At 32.6% G+C, this 20,605-nt stretch overlaps 1 protein-coding gene across 1 annotated transcript in view; it reads right to left on the reverse strand.

Annotated features, from left to right (window-relative positions):
- LOC128210730 (uncharacterized) overlaps positions 1-16,427 on the reverse strand; it is a 47,697-nt gene extending 31,270 nt beyond the window's left edge. The window contains exons 1-2 of the mRNA XM_052915084.1: positions 16,312-16,427; positions 5,873-5,934 (exon numbers count right to left, since the gene is read on the reverse strand). Of these exons, the coding sequence (XP_052771044.1) occupies positions 5,873-5,934; positions 16,312-16,375 (126 nt within the window). The 5' untranslated portion in view covers positions 16,376-16,427. The remainder of the gene's footprint in view (positions 1-5,872; positions 5,935-16,311) is intronic.
- Positions 16,428-20,605: the final 4,178 nt, after the last annotated feature.

Below are 20,605 nucleotides of genomic sequence, written 5' to 3' on the forward strand. Positions count from 1 at the left end.
ACCGTAAGAAGACACTTTTTCAATAGATCTACTGTGGGTATGGTCGTATAAGCATTTTTACAAACCTATTTTAGTTTAAACTAGTTACACTGAGTGATAAAATGTCTGATAAATTGTGTTTTGAAATAATGACTACAAATCTTCATTCTATACAATATACTACATTAACTGTAAACATTGTACTTTCTTGATTTTGATTAGCTATAACATATACATATTTTACACAAAAAAAATATACTAAACCTACTAAATAGTGTGTTTAGTAAGGTTTTTTTTTCTCACATATATAATTTAATAAGAACCATATTCACATTGTTATAATTAATGTATTATATTCATGTTTCTTTATGTTTTCGTATAACATTTTAATACGTACCCTTTTGAAATAACATAAATTTATGCTTGCGTTTTCATTCTAAGCATTTATGTGTGTGTGCGTGTGTATGTTCTTTCAGAAGGCCACATTGTAAATAAGTCGTGTGTTATGTTTGTTTATAATATAATGCCTATGTCTTAATGTGTTACCTTCTTTAAATAAAGTTATTATTATTATTATTATTATTATTATTATTATTATTATTATTATTATTATTATTATTATTATATACAAGCTATGCCACTTAAAAACCGTTTCTTTGTCATTTTATACCCTGTCTTGTTCTTATTACAGGTGCATGTAAACAGTGCATCATTTTCAAAAAAATGTGCATGTATTCAATATAGTTTCGATATCGCTTCCCGTAACAATAATAATGATAACCTACTTCAAACTCATCGATTGCCTTTACACAGCCAAACCAATAGCCGTATTCATGAGTTGACGTTTACAATAAATACTTAAATGGGTATTGAAAATAACGTTGTATTTAAATTTGAAACGGTATTATATAAATTAAAACTGCTTTCTGATTCTGATGATTGCTATCATTTTCGCAATAAGGCAAATAAAAGTGTTACATACTTGTAGGTAAATATCACATATATTGCATAAAAACTGTGTTTGTTTGCTGTTGAAATTGTTTTTATTTTCTAAATGTGTTGTATTAACCTGATCCTACTTTATAAACATTAACATATATACCATTAAAGCTGCACTCTCACAGATTTACCGTTTTGAATGTTTTATAATATTTTATGTCTAGGAATGAGCCATTGTAGTACCTTTTAAAAGTTTTTTTTGTTGAAGGGACTCGCTCATGTTTTTTCAGGCACTTTTGGTATGATCAAATAAAGTGGTGCAAATAATTAGGAGCGTTAAAATTAAAATACAAAAAGCTGGACTCCATCAGCAAAAGTTTTGATATTTACTCAAATATCGTCTTTGAAGACCAATATTTGCTGGTGTGTGATTAGTTGATTGAAATTATCACATGATAATATCAATGCATTGTTAAAAGGTCGAAGTATCTCTCACGTCTGTATAAGTCGTGGTGGCCTTGTTGTTAAAGGGTCGGTTTTTGATTATACCAGCGTTGGTTTGCATTCCACTAAAACAAAGTATTTTTGTACTATAATTGTATTTCGTATTGTAGTTTCGATATCACATAGTAAAATAATGATAAAATAAGTGTTTTCATACGTATAAGTGGGACAACTAATTTATGGTCCACAAAAATGAGCGAGTGTTAAGGATTTTGCAATTAGGTAAACCTACTTTTTGCATAAGTATAGGCAACTATGCCATTTATTGCATTCACACCGTGTTTTGTGATCACTTTGGTTTGTAATTATGTAATAAGCAGAAAAGTATTGTGACACAATCATCACGATTTTTTAACAGAATTAGCTAATTGTTTTAACTATGTTCTAGGATATATGAGCATTGCTTTCATATTGCAAGTTTATTGTAAGAGTAAAATTAATCCAATGAAACCCGATATTGAATGAGGACGTTTTTTTCTTTTTGAAGTACGTTAAAAAAGGCATGGCCTTTGTCAACACATTTCCATTTTCTGCGTAATTATTTATAAATATCTTTTCCCCTCGGTTCCTCACCAATATTAATTTAAGATAATTTGGCTTGCTTTCAAATTTACCTTCGCGTTGCAAATTTATGAACGTATTTAAATAAAGTGTTGTTTAGTTTGCACTATGATTTTAAACCGCAAAACACCGTACGTTCCATTTTGTAACACCGCCGATATAATAATTTAAGCATATCATGTAAAAATTAGATCTTGAACTACCTGATTTCGATTTGCGGTACTTAAGTATGTAGGTCTGCGGCTAACAGCTAACAGTCTTAAATCAACACAGCAATATATATTTGCTCCCATTTGAGGCTTAAAATACTTTATATGAAAAGAAATCAAATATTTCACTATTTGTCAAATGGGGTTTAAATTTTATAGACCTCTAGATCCTAAAATTTATTAAATTAGCAATGTGTGAATGCTTCTCTAATTACGACCATTTAAGGAATGAATTGCGGGGTTGATGTTCATATCCCCGATAATGACATCAACCCCGCAATTCATTCCTTATATTTACACCATTATTTTATTCAAGAAACGTTAAAAAAATACTTAATTTCATTTCGGATTACCTTTCAGTAATCCTTTCTAACTCATTCTGTAAATAGGACGACCCGACTGTTACCTGAAACATTTTTTTTTTCAAATGACGTCACAATAGCGCGGGAAAAGATCAACCACTTGAAATCACTTTTAAACGTAAAACTGAAACACTTTTGGCAACAAAACGTTTAAAATATAATAACCTAGCACTGTCTAAATACCCCAAACAATAACAAGAACAATAGTTTTCATGTATATTGTTATGAGATGAATTGCGATCCGAACATATCCGAAGATGCTGCGTTCATCGATTGATGAACGCAATTGCCGAAAGGCAGTTCATTTATGGAATGGAAGTTGAGGTGTAAATATATATATAACGCAATAAGTATACTGTTATCCACAGTACGCCATAATAAACGGCTATACCTAGAACACAAAACACTATAACCAGTCTATATAATGTGAACATATCAAGGCTGCATCTCAATAAGGAACAAGTTTTCACAGACGAAATTTGGCATATAACTAACTTTTGCTAAAATAAAGTATTTGTAACATTGATGTCATTGTACAAATTAACTTCAATTCAGAGACATTATGAAAATTTTGAGTGAGCTGTTACGTTTTGTAAATAAATTGTACTGCTAACAAACAATTCGGAGACTTGGCGTTTGCTAACTGGTTCGATAAAACGTATTACGATTACAATCAATATTGATTATCATTTAAAATTAACAAATAAAAAAATATTATGTAAAATCTTACATGTTGTACACATAAATATTGCCTTATTGCAATGTTAACGTCTCACTGGGGCTACTATATCCGCTGTACGGTAAACCACATGTTACTATCTTACATACTGTTAATATCTATGGAAATCATGTTTTCCAATGTCGTTATACTGGCGTCTTCGTTGTTGGCGACATGAAACGTTCATGGCCGCTTTTTAACTGACATGTATTAATAATTCTTACCAAATGCGGACACAATGTTTGTTTTGAACATTTTCTCGACTGAGTTCGATTAACAGCAAAATCTCATTTTTAATATCATAGATGTATACCAAATCTCTTACTTGAGCTTTTCTCATCCAATTTTGACCGACTTTGATAACTTAGTTTATGGGCATTAGATTTTGAATTTACAGCTTGATAATCACACTATAAACTCCAGAGTATAACATTCAACTATCAAATGTTGACCAAATTCACATTGTCTGCTCTTTAAAGCTTCATTCTCACAGATTGAACGTTTTGACAACTTTTTTTTTTCGTCTTGGAACGAGCCAATTTTTGCGAAAATCCATGGAAATTAGTTATATAAGACTGCTGACAAAAAATTACATGGCAGATTTTTAAACTTAAGTGCAAAAATTGATGTTTAATGCATTTTCTTAAACCGTTTGTAACGGTTTAAGCCATAAAACATTAATTTTCGAACGGAAATATAAAAATCTACGATCTGATTTTTTGTCAGCAATCTTATATCACTGGTTTTCATATATTCACTCAAACATTTGCTTTTTCCAAGCCAAAAATAAAATAGTTGTAAATACGTTTTATCTGTGAGAGTGCAGCTTTAACTGTGGTATTTCATTTACGTCCAATTTATTATTAATTTTTATTTATTACATTTCAAAAAGGTGGCGCTTCAAGCAGGCGATAATTCACTTCTGGTTTTATCGGCCCAGTTGAAGTTATAAACATCAAGTTGATATCATGTTTACAAAAAAACATCTTAAAACAATAGTATTTTATGTTTCCTAAATCTATTTGGTCGAATCTCCATAAACTGAAATTGTGACTTGCATTATAAGTCCGTGATTTTTGTAAGTCTAATTAACCGCCTTCTAAAGGTAGTTTCCCATTGCTACAAAGTGTTCATTTTCCCGAAACAACTCTAATATGTTCCTCATACGGTACAAAATATTTCTATGAGTGATTCAAGAAGTAATGTTTTTCTTGTAGAACAAATAACAGCTGATATAAATAAGGAGCTAAAGGGGAACTTTATCAACATGCAGTCCACGGCAATTTGCCTGACCCCTAAAAAATAAAAGTATTTAAAATGCAACCAGATTAATACGAAAAATGTCCCCAGCGATATGTAGCTTGTAGGACTCTTATGTCAAAATAGTAAATATAAATAAAATCACATGAAACCAAAAAAAAAAAAAAAACAAGTGAAAAATATGGAAATCGCAGATAGTGTGGTGTTTGAGTTCTGAAACGTTAAATAGGCTGAGCTATATTTTTACATGTGTCAATCCATTCCTGTGTACTGCCAATCGGAACACCTCGGCCATTTTCCATCGACAAAATCCCCGGACGAATGCCGGTGCATTAGTAAAAGTAGTTCGAATAATAAAAATAATATCAAGTGTTTGTAGTACTTAACGTGTTATTTGTAGTATTTACTTTTACTTGAGTTTCACTTAAGTGTATAATAGCATAAACAATTAAGTCCTTTAGCTGCTAACTGCTAAATTGAATTGGCAGAACTGTTAACTGTAAATAATTCTGACATTGTAATTCGTCCATAACATCTGAGGTTGTTTGCGATAAAAAGGCCGAGGTGCTCCAATGTGTGTAGAACCTGGTCGGCGATAAACGATGTTGAAAAAGAAAATGTTTAGAATTCCATAACAATCTATATTTTCATTAATCTGTTGTATGTGCTTGAATGGCAAGTGATCTTTCATACAGATGGGATTTCCACCACATGTTTGATTGTATCTATCTTGTCGAATGAATGTATAGTTTGCGATATGTAAATCATTAAATTGATTATCATCAATATCGTAATGCAAAAAAATTTAACAAAATCCAAAAATATATTTAAACATTTTGTTTTTACCGTGAAACTTCAGTTATTATCTGTCTTGATGAAGAAAACATTGTCAACAAAGCCCAAAGCGGTTGTATAAGAGTTTTCGGGGACACATTGTTGTTTGGCTTATAAATATTTATTACTGGTTTCATGGCAAAACGTACTGCCCATTCTAAACTATTCAATATCCTTAATCTGTTTTATCCTGCCAGACTTCGCAGACTTCACACATTTGTTTGCTTACTTCGGCTGTCTTTCTTTTACCTATTGCAACCTTTTTTGCGTTTTACCCTCTGCATATTGTTCATTAAGTAGTGCTACTTGTCTTAAATGATAAGAAATATATACATATATTGAATATATATTGAATATATATCTATATATCTATATATGGCGACAACCCAAAGGTTAAACACGTAAAGGGCAATACTACAAGATGAGTGTTATTTCAATGTATGTTGTATAGACTTCTCTTACATTAACTTAGTAAAGAAATGGGCTATTTGAAATGGTTCACATACCAAATCAGAGTCCACCTCTTCGCTTTGAACCTTGCTTCTTTGTGCCACCCTTTGCAATTTTTCTGCAAAAGTAAAAGAAATACAAAAAAGCGTTAGCAAGGGGTCCAACGTAAAACATTTTAAGAAATTTTAAGTGAGGGACATACTCAAGGCGGAGCACAATTCTTTGAGTATATTGGATTGTTCGAAGGATATTTATCGCAATATAAATACGCCTTCCAAGGGGTCAGAAGTATTTTAACCTATGTTTCTAGAGGCATTAACAAAAAAGTTATTAAATGTATAAGCTGAACGATTGTTTGTTTACAAAGTGAAAATAGAAAATTGCGTGGCTTGAAACCGTGTTTTTAATTAAAATATACTGTTCATGAACCTATTATAGCTAAATGTTGTATATTTTGCATCTTTTTCTTAACGTCGTCTTGTGCTCTTAATATTAGTATTATCTGGGCAATTGTGTTTTTTTTTTTAAACTTTTTGTTTACGTGGAAGTTTCATGCAGTTTTCTTTTGCTGAAGAATAAGAATAAGAGTGGGTTGACATAAGTGTAATTAAGAGCATTGTGTACATAAAACGACTCAATTTGGTTTGATGACCGGTTGCTGTCGAATAATATTAAAAACGATGAATAGAATAATCACACCTGATGCGACAAGCATAATGCAAAAGAATGTCAATGTAGGTTAACAGTTCAACTCCGAACAAAGTAAATGATTCAGAATGAGAGTTACAAATTTACGTAGTGTTAAATATATCAAACATTTATCCAATAAAGTTTGTTCAGTTAGCGTTATTTAACGGCTTATGGGTCATTTCTTGAGGAGTCTTTTTTAGAAATTACTTTCTTACCCCCGTGTGTATACAATCTTACTTAAGTGCATGATTTTGCGGTAATGCTGATATTTTGTGTATTAAAGCGTGATGCCGCTGCAAAACAAATAACAAATATATATACATTGTACATAAAAGAAAGAAATAAAAGGGCTGGAAGCCTTAATAAAAATAAGGTCGGATGTCAAGTTTAGGTCGGTCCGAAAACAGATTTGCTATGGTTTTGGTTAGATACAATTATTGTTGTAAAAAATAACACATGTCTTATATAACGCTGGCTCGATTCTGTTTGATGAAATATACAACTTTGCATGTTTCTGAAAAATTGAATTGGAAAAATTAATTGCTTAATTGTACCATTTTAGCAATTCATACGTTGTTTTTTTCGTAACACAATGTCTATCTGTTAAGTTGGCTTATAAAACAATGATCCCCTTTCTCTCTTGATGACGTAACGCGTACATCTTCACAGTTAACGAAGCTAATTGTATTAAAATTTCGCAGGTTTTATTGCGATTCTTATCGGATTTCTTCTTAAATCTACTTTCAAATACAATCGAAAACATTCGATACAGTCGAAAATCGTCATATCGAAGTCGTCGGGACCATGATAAATACTTCAAAAGAACACTCGACATAGCCGAAATACAAAAAACTTGCAACATCCAACAAACATTGACATAACCTGAAAATCTAGAATACAGAGTTCGACTTAACGGCCTTCGACTGTATGTTTATTTATTTTTTTGTTTATCGATTACAGAGTTTGTATAAAACAACATACCTTATACACCTAAAAGGCTTGAGAATGTCCTATTTTTATGTACATTTATTAAGAAATAACTATTAATGCCTATTCAAATTAAGTTTTGTTGCTAAGCTTAATGTCAATTAAGTTTAAGTTTTAAAGCAAATAGGCGCTAAAGAAAATACGCTCTTACACGTGTTACATGATGTTGTGCCAATCCAGGTAATATGTTCATAAATTGATGTCCGATGGTTTAAATAATACCCCAATTTTTCTAAATATTTTCAATAGCCTTTACAATTTAATTTTGACAATTTTCTCGATTTTTCCTATTCGCAAATCTAATATAAAATAAGGCGTGCTCTCAAAGTAATGCAACCGGATGTATACATATTTTCAACGAATTTGACTTGTTCGTTACTCTAATTCATACTGGTCACAACTCGTACTCACATGGTTATGGTCACTGGTAACATTATTACGATGCTTCATTTAAATACTTGAATAAAGGAGTACTAGGTGTGAGGTTAGTTAAAAATAACAGTTGTTTGCAAACAATCAAAGGGCGTAACTCCGTAACAATTGAAAAATATGAGCCTTACTACAGCTCTGAATAATTGTTACTAGTAACCTGTGTATATCTGAATTGTTATAAATTAAATTTCGAGTTAAAACCAAGGTCAAGGTTTTGATAATACCAAGGGTATGCCTTTTATTTGCAATAAAACAACTACAACCAAAGATGATTCATAGCAGAGCAGGAAAATCATAATAAAAACTAATTTTATTAAAAACATTTATTTTTCAAACATGTTAAAACAATGTGAAAATAAGCATTAGTACATTGTACATTGAATATTGCAATCTTCTTATGTTTAAATTCTATTGAAGGAATTAAATTTACTTTTTTGTTTAATGAGTAGCGCAGTATGTAATTTTCATAACACAAATTCAGAAACTGTGTATGCTTGACAGGGTTAAGAAACGGACTTAAATACATACAACACTTTTTTTAATATATATATTTCATTCAAATAATATCGTGTCCAGTTTGTTTTCTTGTTTACAGAGCCATTTTAGAGGGACTTAATCATTCAAGGTTTTGTGTTTCAGACTATATTAATGATAAAAACATTATCAAAAGTTATCAGGGAAACTAATTTTGTTGATATTGTGTATCTAAAGAAATGGCCCGAGAATCGTTAGAAACACTACTTAATTATTTTAGGCTTTGATTTACCAAATTCTATTAAAATGAACATCTATCAGTGCTTTCTGAGGTTTTCTTCATAAATAAAATAACAAAACTCAATTTGAACAAAGTTTGAAGAAATGATTGCTGAACCAACATAATTGAGTGAGTCTCCTTGATGAACAAATTGTGAAATTATCAGAAACATTTCCATAATTTAGCTTCGTCAGTGTGGAAACGGTTCTTAATCTCAAAAAGTAGGGGAAAGGTCTTGTTGCATCCAGCAACTCGTGTGCTTGTAACCTGTAAAAGATATGTATTGAAAATGAATATTTTGATCCAAACACATCATTTGCATGCATACAATGTTTCTGAAAAGGCTTACAAATGAAGTTAAGAAGACCCATTTCTTAAATATTTTAAATGACGTGAAGACAAACCATTGCTTTATTAGTTTAAATGACATGAAGGCTACCCGTTTTTCAAATATCTTAAATGACATGAAGACTTCTCATTTCTCAAATGGTGTTTAGAAACATTGAACAGAGTTATTTTGCTAAAATCAGCAGCTGCCCTACTTTAGTATTAACAAATACATGCTTGCACTGCATGTTTTCAATTCTGTAATGGAATTCTTGTCCAAATATTGCATTAGTTACCTTGACAATTGACATCCTAACAATCCTGATATAAATAACATAACACTTAAATGTTAAACCATTGGAGAGATTTACTTAAGTTACGAGATAACTCTGGAACAGCAAATTGGCTGACTTCAATTTGACATGTTTTTATTAAAAAAATATTAAATTGTCACAGACCTTCATTATTACATAACACCGGACAAATACGCAATTCAATGGTTTTACACAGTATAGAATTACTTGAAATACCCAAGAAAATAATGTTACACAGTTTATAATTACTTCAAATCCAAATTGCAAAGGCTTTACGCAATTTAGGATGCATAATTATAAAGGCTTAAAAGCCCACAATTTATTTTGACCTGAGTATCTTACCATGTTTGCAAGCAACTTAAGAAATAAATGACTCGTTGCCATGTCTATTGGTTGACAAACTTCTTAATAACATTGTTCTGGCTAAGCATATCGCCAAAAGGACTACTTCGTTCAAATAATTAAAGAATGATCAACCATTCTACAGAACTGAAAACATAAACAATTGTCTTTTTTCTTTTTCAAAATATTCAGATATTTTTTACATAAATTATAATTAGATCAATAGTAAATACTTCAGCTAATGGGCTTTTAAGTTCTTTAGGGAAATACCTTCAGTACTAACTATTCAATTATTGAGTGAAAATATTTACAAAATATTAGAAGATGATTGGTGGTTAATTGTTCAACCTTCGTAATAAATAACATACTCATATTCATTTAGTTACTTATTAACTGTGAACTATGCTGTCATATTGCCTAAAAATTCTTATTGACCGAGGCGATATGATTTTTTATTATATGCTTTTGCCTGTGAAATAATATAAAGACCAACTCTTTCAACTGCGCTTTTGATGAACCGAAAACCCCAAAGCAATATGTTATTAACAAGCTACATGCCATGCATTGCAAAAATGTAGACCGGGAGTAAAACAAAACAAAAAGACGTGTTCGAGCGTTAAAAGCTCATTTATGACATGAACCTAGATGACATGAAGTAAAGTTTTAATGCTAAGAATGGGCGGAGTGAGCGAAACAAATACAAATTCAACAACGTTACTATTCCAGCAGTTGCTGTTGCTCCTTTGAACAAATTTATTTAATTTGTAATTAATTAACTATTACCTAAATACATAACGTATACGATATTCTTTGTATGGAATTTAATTTATTTCCATCTTACCTGAAATATTTCCATTGGTGTTTTAATTCACTACACCTAATAGTTTGTCTTCAGTTCAAAATAATGGACCAAAGATCCGCCTGCTTCTCTGAAATCCATGTTCACTATTATCTATCTTTAAAATAATAAACTCCTTTAGTATTCGGTTTAGCTTCCCTATTGAAACAAAAGGTATACCATTGAAAATGTCTTATACTTTACCGCTTTAAAAATTGATTGGTGAAAATGTTGTAGCTAGAGTGGTTTGCAAAACTATGAGAGAATTCATGTTTAGAGTGAAAGACGCTGTGGTGCTAATGAATGACAATTCTAGGGTCAAAACTTTGTGTTAAAAACTACAATTAGCGGGTATTTCTACAAGATCGGGTCTGGAAAGGACACACTCACTGTTTTGATGCCGCTAGAATGGTGTTGGGAACTAGTAAGTAACAACTAACTATGTCAAGTGACAACTGAAAGAGCACCAGCTCATGCTCACATTATGAATGTTGTTCTGTGCATTTGTCAAACTAGCTACCATACAGTAGCATGAAGCTGCAAGAACGTTGGATTTGATTATGTAAGGCTTCCTCCGCATGCAAAGGAGTCAGCTTTGTGTAAGCTTTGTAAAGCTGACAAAGAGTTTTGAAAATTCTAGAAATTCTCATTTTCGTTAACTTTTACAAACATTTTATCCCAAAAATCATAATTTACAAAATACGGTGTTTCTATACTTATAAGGTATATTATAATGTAATATGATATCAATTAAATATAGTAAGTCTGGTAATGTTATTGCAAAATTAGAGACAGTCATTGGCAAATTCCAGAAATTCTCGCTTTTATTTATTTTTCCAACAATTTACCACCCAAATCACAATTTGCACGATGTAATTGTTCTATCCATTTAGTTAATCAAATGTGCTGCCTGATATGACACAAATCCTCCAAAAATATTTCAGTGCATATTTTTCCTCCTTTTTTATTTTCCCTGGACTAAGAACTGGTTGAACATGGAATGTCATTAAAATGCCAATGTTCGGGTATCGGTTGAAGCGTTTTACTGTGTGCAAGTCTGTGAAATGAAAATTGAAGCAAACATTTTGATAATGGTATAAATTCTGCGAAGCCAATTATGTGAAAACGTTCACGAAAGTTACACTTGTCTGGGAATTAATCATTTGACAAGGGCCATTGACAGGTCTCCAAGGAAATTGACTCCTACTTTATAAATAATAAAGGCTTCCTGAAACTCACAGGTCTATAATTAATAGTATTTACACCTTTTTCCGGTATCAACCATGGGCGCGGGGGGACTTTGTTAATCTATGAAGCGCGAATGCATCTGTCAAAAGACAAATCGTGCCATAGCTTAATCTCATTCGCCGGGTTTAGATAAAAAAGGAGACCGATTTTGTTTGGATATTAAATATTGAATGACCGTTTTTGTACAAGAGCTCTTTTACGAAAGTTTATATGGTATAATTTCAATCAGGAGGTTTGTGGGTGATGTGATTGCATTGGTGCTCCTCTATTTTATACATTATAATTGGCAGAAGTTACGTTTGGCCTCAATGAAGCGGCAAACACTTGAACAAACCTCCCGCTGTTTCAGTTTCAATCTTTTAATCAGCCATGCTGTTAGTTGACAGGTGTTGACACATCTATTTGTTTATCATCTATGAGTATGTCACAATATCTCAACAGCCAAAGTGTCGGCCCGCATGCTATGAAGCATCCATTGTATTGCTGTCATAAATTCCCACTAAGCCATGGTTTTGCATTGCGGGAGGGGAGACCTCTACCGCACCTCCCTTTCAAACTTTAAGTTACAATCTGTCACACAAACACGGTCTTACATGGCAAGAGGGGACACCCTCCCCGTTAAAGTAAACCTGATAGGAAGTGTGTGCCCGGTATGGGGTCTGAACCCATGAACACCAGAACGCAAGTACCATGCCCCAACCAACCAAGCACCCGGCTGCCAATCCTTACATGCCGCCCCCAAGACTACACGTCCACCTTGTTAGTGTAACACAATGGCCCTCGCCAATATTAAGTAACTGTTTATGTCATCATTCATATCTTTACTTACTAAGTGGTCAAACCATTTTCATATGAGTTCCATTACCGTTACCGGCAGGTGTCGATTACATATTCTAGGAAAAGATGGAACAGTCAAACGATTAAGCATATGTTAAGGATGGCTAGAAGACTTAAATAATAATTATCAAAGAACCTGCCTTTTGCTAGACTCATATCTTACTTGGTACCATCGAAGACCAATCGACTTCAACCCTAGATCAACCGCAAATAGCTAATTTAAGTACTGTCCATGAACAAAATGAATTACCCTGATCACTAAATTTCTGTCACAAAGGGCCCAGCTAAACTTGATATCACTGTAACTATTGATTGATCAGCTCCTGTTTGTGGCGATAGCCATTTAAACCCTTTCATTATTGTCACTTGAAGTTAAAGGTATCCGATGAAGTCATCAAACTATTAAGGTGAATTAAGAAACACTTCCTTAATGGTGAACTGCAATTGAGGTCAATTGGGAAGTATAAAACACAAATCCGAAGCTAGAAAGTTTAGAGTGAGTCAGTCAAATTGAGTCTGGGATCATTTTTGCAAAGTGGTTAAAATCTGAAATAATGTAATTGGATTAAAATATGAGGTCTACGGACCGTGCTAAGATCTGAGAGTCAGCTTTACTCTCGTTAAATAGAACAAAAATGATTACTCAGAAATAAATAACTGCTAACAATAACACTTGTATCATCGGACGTACTTGTTTGACTTTATAAACATACGATTGGCTTAGTGTATAAAATGCGAATTGGAGTGAGGTGCTACATTAGTTACAATCTCTCAAACAAGACACGGTGCTTCCTGGCGGAAGGGGACATCCCTCCCCGTTAAACCTTTTAGAATTTTTCTCTCATTCAGAATCGTTGTTGCATGGTAGGTGGGAAATCTCGCCACACTTTTCCAGTACGTACTCTTAGTTTCAATCCATCTATCAGCCATTCTATGGTGTTTTCATTATTATTCGTTATAGTCACTCAGTCTGGTAGTGGCCTGCAATCAACCAATCCATCTTTTCAGTTAAAATGAGTAAATGTCTCACTAACTGAGTCACTCATTTAGTCATAGTGATGCAAAATTAGAACGTCATTATGTTAAACAAATTCATGATCATCCCAACTGTCAAACTGACAGTATGGATTACAAAATATGCATACAGTATATTTCCGTGAACAGCTTTGCTATATGTTGGCAATGGTCGAAATTAAATCGATTATCAGGAAAAATGCATGACAAATATCGTCCGAAATATATTCCGAATTCCAAAGTAAGAATTAGGCGTACCAAAGAACTTAAACTAAATAATGACCTTCGTTTTTCGTTCGTATAAATATCTTCAACGAAAAATTGAATACAAAATATATATCTCCCAAAGCCTATAGAGTTATGATTGTTGTGTGTGTTAGTTTACACAGAGTTTTCATATTCTTTGAATTGAATTGAAGCATACTTGAAAATCTATTTTGGATCTACAATTTGCATCTGGTGGCTGCATTTTCAATGTAAATATTTGTTTACGGAAACGTCCAAGTAAACGATGACGAAAACTACCGAATGAAAGTTCGTCACGCTCCAAGGAAATTTGGTGTCCGGCATTCGAGCGACAATATGGTTTATGAACCGAACATTGCTGTTTCTATCACATTTACGTCTTTTCTCACGGTCATAATGGTTGCACTTTTGAAAGAAAGTAGTGCCCAGTGTCTACGTGCGTAGCCTTAATAGGGCTCTAGCGAGCTTCGCTCGGTTTAGAGCCCTTATTAATTACCAAACGCCAACGTTTTTCCGAACCCCAACGTTATTTGCGTATAAATGTTTATATGGGGAATGTCCTGTGTACATAGATCCCTGAATAACTTATATGAGCGGAATTTCCTAGCATTCTGTCTAATCAACGCAATCGTTGCTAGATACATTTCTTGCTCGATTTTTTCTCGATGGCTTCACTCGCTCATATGTTAATTACAAACTATAAGACCGCGTTTGAAATATTGCTGCTTTAAATTTTCGGTTAGAGTTTTGGTCAAAACATCGTTTTAACAAATCTTTGAAATGATATAGAAAGTCACAGTTTGGTATCCAATTTTAACGTTTTAAGATTTAGCACCTCTGCTCCGGCTTAAGTAATTCATTTTCAGGTAATGTTGTATTCAGCCGTTGAGTTCTTGAAATTACGTGATCAGTTTATAAACTTTATATGTTAGTTTTATTTTCTGCTTCATTGTTTTTTTAAGTCGATGCTGCGTTTAACAAGCTTATATTTTTTATTTATTTTTTTGCAGTTATGAGACACGTGTGAGGTTTAAATCCAGTTTAAATCCCCATATAAACTAGTCTAAATCTTCATATTAACTAGTCTAAATCTCCATATAAACTAGTCTAAATCTTCATATAAACTAGTCTAAATCTCCATATAAACTAGTCTAAATCTCCATATAAACTAGTCTAAATTTTCATATAAACTAGTCTAAATCTCCATATAAACTAGTCTAAATCTCCATATAAACTTTTCTAAATCTCCATATAAACTAGTCTAAATATCCATATAAACTTTTCTAAATCTCCATATAAACTTTTCTAAATCTCAGTATAAACTAGTCTAAATCTCCATATAAACTAATCTAAATCTCCATATAATCTAGTCTAAATCTCCATATAAACTTTTCTAAATATCCGTATAAGCTAGTCTAAATCTCCATATAAACTAGTCTAAATCTCCATATAAACTTTTCTAAATCTCAGTATAAACTAGTCTAAATCTCCATATAAACTAGTCTAAATCTCCATATAAACTAGTCTAAATCTCCATATAAACTTTTCTAAATATCCATATAAACTAGTCTAAATCTCCATATAAACTAGTCTAAATCTCCATATAAACTTTTCTAAATCTCCATAAAAACTAGTCTAAATCTCCATATAAACTTTTCTAAATATCCATATAAACTAGTCTAAATCTCCATATAAACTAGTCTAAATCTCCATATAAACTAGTCTAAATCTCCATATAAAATAGTCTAAATCTCCATATAAACTTTTCTAAATATTCGTATAAACTAGTCTAAATCTCCATATAATCTAGTCTAAATCTCCATATAAACTTTTCTAAATCTCAGTATAAACTAGTCTAAATCTCCATATAAACTTTTCTTAATATTCGTATAAACTAGTCTAAATCTCCATATAAACTAGTCTAAATCTCCATATAAACTTTTCTAAATATCCATATAAACTAGTCTAAATCTCCATATAAACTAGTCTAAATATCCATATAAACTAGTCTAAATCTCCATATAAACTAGTCTAAATCTCCATATAAACTAGTTTAAGCCCCCAGTCGACTCGTGTTCCAATGAACTCGAATTTCACTTAACGTCCAATGGCGATAATCCCATTTTTACCGGTAAAGCTATTTCGATACGTGTGTGAAATGTTGGTGACGTCTGTGCCCCTCATTCAGTTTCGTCTATGCCTCAGAACGGGGTTATTATATGAAAATGCTATTAATTGGTTTGTCCCTGTTGTTTTCATTGTACAGTGTTATTGAAAAAATACATTATGAAATGAAAAGATGTTTTAGTTTGATGGTCGTAACATAATCTAACTTAATAGTTATATTAAAATTTGTATACATTGTAGATTCCAAAATGCGTTTATTTATTAATTAAACAAAACCTTGAAGCCAATTAAACGTTGCACATCAGAAACACATAGCTTTATAACAAAATAAACTAATACCTTTAGAGTGCTTCGGTGACAAAACAACCATTTCCATGCCAGGTTGTTTAAGATTTGATGTCATTTTTTCCGCAATAGTCTTGTATATATCTTGTTTTTCTTTCGAGGAAAATGACTCTTCTATTTTCTTTCTCTGTGAAACTTTCTAGAAAGCGTTGAATTTTAACGGCAATGCCATCATCTTGTACTGTGCTTTCCACAGTGTAACTGCGTTTCCCACATTTTTCGGACACTTGACAGACTAGAATAAGGTTAAATGAATAAATAAAACATACACTTATAAATAAGTCAGTACCTTGCTATATTAACTATAATTTTCACTATAATGTTATTGCTGACAGGCTGCAACTTCTTCTTGTTATTTTACAGTTTGCCCAATGAATATGCTAGGCGCGATTTTACGACAACGCATAAAATACCGTCATTTCCAACTCTGATCCCCAAAACTAGGTCATATTTAGATACCAATGTCAAACTCCACACAGCGGAAACTTATTTTTGCCGTACAGTAAATGTAGATATGTGTAAATAACGATGTTTTTCGTAAATCCAGATTTGTTCGCGCTTGGTGTCCTGAATCTGCTCATCAAGAGAGAACACTGCCTAGGGGATTATAATTATGTGTCCAAACAAATAAATAGACTCTTAGAGAGACTCTTATCAGTTCATGTGAACATCGTAACTAGCAAAAATACAAAAACCGATTATCTAATGAGGATGCCCAGTATCAAATTATATGGCAAATGACAAATGGAAATCTATACTTTTCTTCCTTAACTTACACATTTCGTTAAGGAGAGCCCAACAGCTTTGCCTTGTAATACCAACATAAACTTCAAAGAGAGCGTGGTCGTCATAAGTCCGCATTACCTCTTCAAGAGGTTCAAATAAACTCCCAAACTTTCCCGAAAGGTTGTCTTGTACTAGAGAAATAACTGCGCCTATATCGTGACACTGGATTGATAGAACGAGACAACCCGTGCTGACCTTCGTTATCTCTCTTTTTTCTAAAGAAGAAAAAATAACTTTTTTATTAAAGTAACTATGTACTAATATGTTTTGGTTTAAAATATGAAGAGAATTAGTGCAGAAATAAAATTGAAACTACAAACACAGTTTTGACAAATGAACAAACTTACCGTCAAATAACTTACGAACAAGGGGCTTGACTTCAACGTCCAGCTCACTTGAACTCCGGTCAGCTATAAGCAATAATGAAGCAAATAAGCTATATGCAAATATGCCGTTTTCTTAAAACTGTAGACCATATTTTTGTAACATCGAGAGTATGAGATTTAGACACAAGACGCAAACCTGTATATCTTAGCTTGATAAATTGAATAACAGAACAGAACTGGCAGTGAAAGTTGCATGTTAGTTACCCGTGTGCAAACTTACTAATATTTTCCCTCATCACTCGTTTTCAAGATCATTAATATCAATGACCCTTTGTCACATTTGACATTTTGCTTGATTTCTCACGCAGATGCTAACATACTCAATACATTAGTTTCTTTTACCTGGCATCGCTTCACCATGCTCTAATGCCTGTGAAAATGGTCCACGAAGTTGTTCCGTAATGGCGAGTTCGTCTTCTTTATTGTAGTTTCGAAACATGATCATGACTTCGAGAACTTAAAGTAAAATATTGTTCATATGGCATACATCTTGAAAAAGGTTTGTACAAAAGAACATTAAACAACGAATATGAATCAATAATTGAGTGAACAGTTAATAAATTCCGGATGGCTGTTTTTGCAATTCTGTTCCAGTGATCCCTTTACCATAATGCATGAATAAATACTTGTTAAATCAGTCAACAATTTTATTATATGGCGCTGTACTCTTGCTGGGTTGAGAATCATATGTGCACGTTTCAACAAGGAAAAAACTCTTGTAAATTGAGGTAAACGTGTTAAGTGTCCCTAAAATATCAAATAATATAGTAAGTATAACATTAGTTAGGGAACGGTAGATTACTTGGTATATTTACTAACAACCCCTTTTTCTGAATGATCATCTGTATTTGCTGCAAACCGTTTTCAACCGCTGCGTCAGCTAAAACAGGAAGGAGCTATTATATATCAAGACATAATGATTCGAAATACGAAAAAAGCTGTGAAATCCCCCACTAGCAGAAGTGTGTCATTGACTGGTCAATGTGTATTTTAAAATTATAAAAACTCATTACTGAAGTATATATTGAAAGTCAGTTGTTTTATGAATACTAAGAAAACATACTCACCCTCATTCATCACGTCAACTGATTTGCAACCCAACTCTGAAATAAGACCGTTGGGATAGACCTGCTTCAGGATTTCGTACTTATCAAGTTCTTTTGAAAGTGATTCTTTCAAGTCCGGCTCTTGCATGTAGTCACATATTCGTTGCACAGCACCGACAATACGGCCAAAAAATGTGAGGTAAGTTTGCTCGTCCATTGTTGGCGTTCCCATGTGAAACAGTTTATTCCTCAAACGAATAAGGTTACAGATGTCATGTTTAAGTTGACAGTAAAGCGGGTGGTGGTTTACTTCGCATGCATTTGGAAGTACAAAACCAAAAAAGAGGAAAATCCCACTTGGTCAAATCTTTGCCTTGCTTGAATGGATACAGAATTTTTTTCTTGTTTATATCGCTTCCAATACATATCAAAATATTTTGCATGTTATGATTCAAAAATTCATCTAGTGACCAGGGTTGATTCTGATGATCTTTTGGTGTGAGCTCCCTAACTCTTTTTAGTAGAAGATGTAATAACACTTGTCTACCACAGTCGGTCAGTGCAAGATTTACTCTGGAAAAGTATTCTTTTTTTTCATCCGCCGTATTTCCTGCCTCTGCCATACTGTCCAATCTGAAAAAAATAATACGGGATAATCTCAGAGGTTATGTATTGAATAATTACAAGAGTTGACTATTTGAGAATATAGTACTGCCCCACACAGTGCGGTAAAGGGCAAAAGACAGTGTTTACTATTATTGCAAAACTGTTGGCAGCAGACATGCATAAATGCAACATCCTCACATGGTTTAAAGCCAATTTATCAGCAGTTTCTAAGGACCATGTAACTTGACCATAGAAAAGAGAAAAGGGGCAGTTTTGTCCACAAATGGAATTTTAATGACCTCTTCTATAGTTGCCTAGCCCGTTCCATGAGACAATTTTAAACCTAATTTATCTTACAAATTTTTTTCCACTTATTTATAAATTAATTTTTAAAATGCATTTTAATGAATTTTCACCCTGTATTGTATTAAATTAAAACGTATTTAAGATATGGCATACCTCTTTCATCAAGTAAAATAACATGACTTTATTTGTATAAGCACTCCGTATGACATATTATTTCTATAAAAACGTTTGCTTTTTATGGTACGTTTTAACAGTTACGTAATTTACACCAATTCGCGCGGTATGGAATATTAGAAAACCTTCATCGAACTTAAGAACGATGATTTACCAACTTTCATCTCATAAACAATCATTATACATGGAAGAAATAGTACAGATAAAACTTAAAAGTAACTACTTAGGGTAACGTAGTTTAAAAGTCCGTTACTCACTTATGACCCTTCCCTTAGAGCGTAAACATATCTCATTTTGTGGCGTTTTGCTTAAGCTTTAAGAAAATCATAACGGGGGGGGGGGGCAAATTCGCTAATCATTAGACGATTACAATATGGGGAAGTTACCAGATATGATTGCGTTTAATCACAACCGGCAAATGGTGATACATTTGTATTACAAAACTTGAAACAAATATATAGTCTAACAGATTGAATATTCAGAAAACACGGGAGAGTGTAAACACACAAGTAGATGGGCTAGTTTCTGAAAATGAGTTACTTGAAGAACTGAAGAAACAAATAATTACCGGGATGTAAAAATATAAAAGAACATTTTCAACAAATGACGGATGAATTAATTGACATAGATGAGTTACAAACAGAATTAAACAGAATTTCAAACTAACATCGTACTCAGCGAGATGCTCAACATTATGCTTTAGTACTGGGTATACACAATTAAATAAGCTCCGTAGAACCGTAACGAAACAAAAGGACGCTATGGGTGAATTTGTTTTACTTAAAGAAAAAACATTTCAACAGCTTATGTTTGTTGCCGAAGTATTATTTTTAAGAAAGGAAAATGTAAGAACTTTTAAAAAGATAGATTTAAATGTTGATGAGGGCATACGTAAACAATTTAGAAACTAATTTACAGTTATTACATACGGGTGTTTAGAAACAATAAAGCAGGGAAATACAGAACAAAAAAAATGCAACTTAA

This window comes from Mya arenaria, chromosome 12 (genome assembly GCF_026914265.1).
Source record: "Mya arenaria isolate MELC-2E11 chromosome 12, ASM2691426v1".
Lineage (NCBI taxonomy): Eukaryota > Metazoa > Mollusca > Bivalvia > Myida > Myidae > Mya > Mya arenaria.